The following is a 6,318-nucleotide window of genomic DNA, read 5'->3' as shown; positions in this document are numbered from 1 at the left end:
GAACGCTTCACAGAGGGCCAGCCATACCCGCTCTAGTCAGCAGTATGGGGTTGAGTCAGGGCCTCCAATCATGGGAGCAGGCTGTAGGTGAAGTGGCCATTGCTCTCTCCAGGGTGAGCTGGGAGGACAGCTGGGACCCTATCCAGCCCTGGCTTCTGAAGAGCAGAGGGAGGACTGGGCCACTTAGCCTGCTATCCTTCCACCCGACTCTGTCCAAGTCAAGGCAGAGGTCATAGGTCCCACCTGCCCGGGAGTGCTGGGCCATGTGCCTTTTGTTTATGAAATGTCCCCCAGGCTCAAGTGTTTGAACACTTGGTCTCCAACTAGAGTTCTGTGTTTGGAAGACTGCAGAACTTGGGGGGAAGTGAAGCCTTGAGGTTTGACGGCCCAGCCTTACTTCCTGTCCACTATGCTTTTGACCCCAGACTCAATGTGCCCAACTGCCTCCTGCTTCCCCATTGCCATGCCCTCCACGATGGAGTAGATCCTTCTTGGTTTGAAAATAAGCCTTGCTTCCTTAAGTTGTTTCCTGTAAAGAATTTGGTCACGGTGACAGGAAAGTAACTCATGCCAGATCAAGTGCCCAGTCTGACCCCAAGGGTGCTGGTGTCTGCCGAGGCCGCTCACCATGCCCAGCAAAAGGACTCGTGACCGTCTGCTCTGCCATATGCCTACGCGGCACTGTGCAAACATCAATGCACAGCCCCTGCATTCTAAGGCACAAAATCCAAGTGTGTTTACACAGTTAATACCGAGTTCTGTTCCCGGGAACCCTGGCTCCCAGGCGGCTCTTCTTCCCGACAGGGGTCTGGTCTCCTCTGCTCCTCAGCCATGGGTGGGAAGTAGGAGCCAGAGAAACCAGAAATGTGAAATGTGACAGGCTGGAGCCAGTTCTGCACGGCCTTTCTCCTGACCCTGTGTGCTCCCTGACATACACAGCCTGGTTCCTCCACAGCTAAGGTATCTCTCCTGTGCTGCTATCTCCTGAGAGACCCATTGTATGGTGTGACCAGGTCCTGGCACAGTGTCTACACCACAGGAAGGATTTATCCCTGGGTGAACTAGAATCAGAGGTGGGCTGAGGGGGAGGGGAAGTGGGAATTAGGCTCTGCGGTTCTGGACCCACTTTCATTGAGATCAAAGGTATGGAACCCAGCTTTCCATCCCGTGAACCACTTGCTCTTCCTGCCCCCACGGTTCTTTCCCCTGAGTCCCAGAGCCTTCCACAGTTGCCCATGTCTCCTCATTTGAAGCACGTCTCCCTTCTTTCGGGCTTCTGCGCCTCCAGTTCCCTGCATCCCTACAGCTTCAATCTCCTCCCTGCTGTTTCCATGTGTGATCTGGGTCCAAAGCTTTCCATCCTACCAGCTGCCGTGATTGCAGAGTTAAATGTTAAACTTCAGGGCCCGGGAGCAAACATGTCGGACTCATTCTTCCTCTTCCCCGCATTAATTGCCAAGTTAATCCCTCTCCGGAGAGAGCCTCCCTTCCCTGTCCATCTTCCTGTGGGCCCGGAGCTAAGCTTCCGAGAGCCCAGGCTTCTCTGAACGGATGGCAGCAGATCAAAGCTGGGTACCCAGGGGGCTCATCGGCGGTGATTCTGGCTTCCACATGGTGGAAGGAGAGTGAATTCCTGAAAACTGTTCTCTGATCCCCACATATATGTTGTGACATGTATACACACACACACACACACACACACACACACACACACACAATTAATGCCTATATAATGAAAATAAAGCAAAGCAAGGAGCTGGAGAGATGACTTGGTGGTTAAGAGCACTGGCTGTCCTTCCAGAAACCTTAGTTTGATTCCAAGCACCCACACGACAGCTTACAATTGTCTGTAACTTCAGCTCCAGGGATTCAACACCCTTTTCTGGCCTCTGAGGGCACCAGGCACCCACACAGTACACAGACATTCATGCAGGCAAAACACCCAAATAAAAACTATTGAAAATTGGCATACTTGTATACATAAATGCACATATAAAGACAGAGTTGATGTTCATGTCCAGAGAGGTCACACAGAACCACCTTCATGAAGCTTAGTTCTTTGGGAGACTCTATTGGACTGAGGTCTCCTTGTACAGATGTGTTTGCAGCCAGAACTCCTTCAGAGCATTTGCAGAAGTGCCTCCACTCTGAATCACACACAGCCCTCCTCACGGCTCTCAGGCTCCACGAGGGTTTCCCACACCAATCCCTCCAGGCTGATAGGTGGCCACTGACTGACGGTTAGGACATCTGAAGTCTTGAGGACAATTTGGAATCCATAGGACCTTTGCGGGTTTGGTGGGGAGGGCTGTTTCTCTGGTTCTTCTGCCACGTGAGGCTGCTCGGCTAGTCTCAGGCAGAGCCCTGACATCAGGGACAGAAGAAGTCAGGTGTCTTCAGTAGGTCATGTCAACAGGTGAACAAAGACTTGGATAGTTTCAGAGGCCAGCACATCTGGTATGCTAGGATGAACTGGGTGGGGGAGGGGCTCACATGGTCACATGTCTAAGTATGTGATTTCTGGGTAAGAGAGCTCGGTCAGAAAAGAGTTTACCATGCAGGTATGAGGCCCTCACTTCAACCCCCAGAATCTGCAGTACAATAAGCCAGGGATGATGACATGGACTCATAACCCCAGGGCTGGGGAGAGTCGGAGCCCTAAGGGTTGGTGGTCAGCCTGGCTGAGTTGGCCAGCTCCACCAGTGAGAGGCCCTGCCTCAAAAAACACAAGGTGATGGCTTCGGAAGACGAGGTTGTCTTCTGGCCTCTACACCCACGCGCACATTTGTGTGTTATCCCCGCCCCGAAGGGATATGACGTTTGAGGTGAAGCCTGTAAACGCTTTCTGTGTGTCTGATTTCCCATCCAGTGTCTAGGATGGGAAACCAGCAAGCTCAGCACCTGGATTTATCTGGAGGTTACAGGTGGAAAAGAGGATGCATTTCTCTGGTTCGAGTCCATCTCTTACCGTTTCCCCTCCCGTGTGTCACAGGAAATAAGCAGTTATTTTCTGCTTTCTTTCCTTTCTTAAGAGCAGTGTGCTTTTCAGCATCCCTAGAATCGTCCTAATGTGTAACCCACAGACACAGTAGGTCAGTACAGTCTCCACCACCCCTGCCCACCCTCACTCCATCTAGGGATGCTGAGGAGCGGAGCACACGCTGGCTTGGTTTCCAAGGATCTGGGGCTACTTAATGGCCCCTCGAGGCAGGAACTGGTGGCGGCAGGCCTTCATAAACTTCTCACAAGTATCTTCATGCTGAGGTGGCACAATTGTCGCCGTGGTAAAGAGGGAGCAGAGCCTTGACCAGATGGTTTATCTCCATCTCTTACCTCTGTTTGGCTAGAAGTCCACAGTCAGTTCCACAGAAGTCTCCAAACCCGCCGTGCCTCAGAGATCAGCAGAGTCAGCCCCAGGCTCTCAGGCTGGTGTCTTACAAGGGCACGTGACTTTTCCAAACACTCTGCCACTGTCAGGTGATTCTCCGGTCTCCTACTCCTTACCACAGGAGTGCCAGGGTCACAGACACACGCCATGCGCCCACCTTTTTGTGTGGGTTCCACACATCTTAGGCCAGCAGGCTTCTACGGCTAGGGCTTTCACCGGCTGAGCCGTTCGTTGCCCCTGACAACATGTCCTCGTCCTTCTATGTGGCCACCTCTCTAGCCATAGACTTTGCAGGTAAGAAGCTGTGGCTTCCTAAGTCTGATGGCATCCCTGGTGATTGACGGGTGGGACCACGGGCTTCTTCTACCTCATTGATAACTGAGCAGCTGAGCAAGGTAGGCTTTCTGTTGTTACCCTTGGATGGCAACTTGTGTTTTTAATAAGCCCTCTCCCTAGTATAGGAAAAAAACCTCTCTCCAATATGCTAATTACTTTCAACTGCCACATACTGGGAAGGCTTTGACACACAACAGTTCACCCCATAAGGCGAGAAAAAAAACACCTGCTTAATTATTCTAAAATAAAAGCAATTACTTTTAGAGGCTTGACTCCAATATTAGTTTGTAGCAGCGCGTCCTCATAGCAAGTTAACATGCCTGGTTAAGAGGTGTCAGTAACCAAGCATGGGTAGCAAGTGCAAAGCCGCTCAGAACACCATGCACCACGGAGACAGGAAGCATGTTCAGTTAGCCTGCAGAGTGACAGACCGGAATCACCTTGTCCCTGCGCTAGGCATGGCCCCACAGACATGGGTTTGAGAGATGACTCCATGTTGGCCCTAGAGACAAAAGGACTTAACATTAAGAAGACATTGGTTCTTTGGGCCATGGCAACGCCTCAGGGTGGGACGGCGCCCCACTTGGCTCCTTTCTTTCCTCTAAGGTGGACTCACTCCACCTGCTTAGCTGCGCGCTACAGGGCCACAGCTGCTCCAGGTCAGGGACTCCAAGAGCAGTGGCTGTCAGGGCTGCACAGCCGCCTCACAAACTCTGGATTCCTCGAATAAACCAGACTTATAGTCAGTCAGGTGTGGTGGCACACATCTGTAAATCCAGGTCTCAGGATGCTGAGGCAGGAGGATGAGTTATTAGTGAACCTGGGCTATACAGTGAGCCCTGGCTTTTCTAAAACCAGCCAACTAAATGGCTTTCCACCCCTAAAGGAAGCTTGAGTAAGTTACTCACCTCAGGTCACAGTTTATCTGGTTATAAAATGGGAACCCCCCGACCCTCCCAAGGATATGGTTAAGTTCACCCAGACCCTCCCAACCCAAGGATACTCCTAGGGTCACCCAGACCCTCCCAAGGATACTCCTAGGATCAAGGAGACTAGAAGCTTAGAGAATAGTATACGTGGAGTGTAGTAATGAATCCTTAGCATTCTTAACCAGTGAGAGGCTAAGAGGCAGCTAAACAGTTCCGAATACAGATCAGGACCCGAAACGACCTGAAATAAACTCACAGAAATGACGGACACATCACAGTCTACACACACCAGATAACACTGTTTCTTATGTTGACTTCTTCTGAACATTTATTAAAAAAGCAAAATGTATGTTCATCTCAAATATAACAGTTAAAAATGGAAAAGCAATACAAACAACGTGTTAGCCAGCAGCACTGCCCGCCTGCTTCAGCCCGTTCCGGGTGAGCTCAGTCACCGCCCGCCTGCCTGCCGCCCTCCTTACAGTGCAGGTGAAACCAACTCATATAAAATTAACAGGTTAGGGTTAAATAAGCTTAAATAAGAGTGTTAAATACAAGACGCTTTATCGGAGTTTCTGTACAAAGATCAACAAATCTGGGGCTGTCCGCAGGACTCCGCGGGCACTCAGCATGGGGACCGCTGGGGGGGGGGGGACGACTGTCCGCAGCAGAGCGACTGTGGGAGCAAACTAAGCACTGACGTGACCACCGACAGGTGCAGCCACTTACAAGACATAAGCATCTCTTTAAAAAATCAGAACACTGTTAATATTCAGGCACCGTTTGTTCCTGCAATAAATATGTCTCTACAGTAAGAGCGTTTGAGCTAGTGCTAGACTTCAGGGCTTCTCGCTGCCAGAGCTCTGCCGCTGCTTCCTGCACCCTTCTTATTGCTATGGTAATGTGGCTGGGGGAGAAAACTACTGTACATCCAAAAAAATAGAGCACCTTTAACATTAAAGTCCACGTCTGGTTATCTGCCTCCGTATTTATTTTTACAATCCTACACCCTGCTATAGTACACTGGCTTAGCATCTCTGTAGGTCACCTACTTCAGTTAGTGACACCCAGTTCTCTCCCCCAGGGAAGCTGAGGCCCGAGCACTGTCCAGGAGCCTTTCAGCTGCCGGCTACTTCTGCGTTCACCAGGGGTTACATTCATCTGCTGCAGCTACCCAGGAGGAGTCCAGGTCCCCTGACCTGTCCTGCCAGGGTGAGTCGCGAGACACAGAATGAGCAGTGAGAATCTACCTACAGGTGGTGGAAAGCGCACGGAAAGCTGCGTTGGCAACTTGGAAGGGACCGCAGGCGGGCGGGCGGGCGGGCCAGCCCAGGGTCCCCGTGAGAGCAGCTGACTGGTCAGGCCTTCTTGTCGATGGTACTGAAGAACCACTCGGTGAACTTGCGCAGCTGGGCTGTGGCAGTCTGCGACTCTTCCTGCAGCCGCATGTTGTCTTGCCTCAGGTGCTGGACCTCAGCCTGCAGCACTGCCTTGTCCTGCTTCTCCTGTGGGGACCAGAAATCATGTTACAGAGCACTGGTAGGCCCCTCCCACTGAGCGGACAGGAGGGCCCCATTCCGACTTAATCGCAGGGACTCTCCTGCCTGGGCTTTGCCACTCACACAGGGACAGGATGGAGCTGCTATGTAGGACGACTGTCAATCA

The 6,318-nt window shown here is 51.7% G+C and overlaps 1 protein-coding gene across 3 annotated transcripts in view; it reads right to left on the bottom strand.

Moving 5' to 3' along the window:
* Window positions 1-4,958: 4,958 nt before the first annotated feature.
* Sipa1l2 (signal induced proliferation associated 1 like 2) overlaps window positions 4,959-6,318 on the bottom strand; it is a 166,594-nt gene continuing 165,234 nt past the window's right edge. For all 3 annotated transcript variants that reach the window (XM_041649909.1, XM_041649908.1, XM_041649910.1), the window contains one exon: window positions 4,959-6,158. In XM_041649909.1, coding sequence (XP_041505843.1) covers window positions 6,012-6,158 — 147 coding nt within the window. In that variant the 3' untranslated portion in view covers window positions 4,959-6,011. The remainder of the gene's footprint in view (window positions 6,159-6,318) is intronic.

This window comes from Microtus oregoni, unplaced genomic scaffold (genome assembly GCF_018167655.1).
Source record: "Microtus oregoni isolate MIOR12 unplaced genomic scaffold, Mior012 000004F_ref0000308, whole genome shotgun sequence".
NCBI classification, from domain to species: domain Eukaryota; kingdom Metazoa; phylum Chordata; class Mammalia; order Rodentia; family Cricetidae; genus Microtus; species Microtus oregoni.
This window is presented reverse-complemented; position numbering and strand designations above follow the sequence as displayed.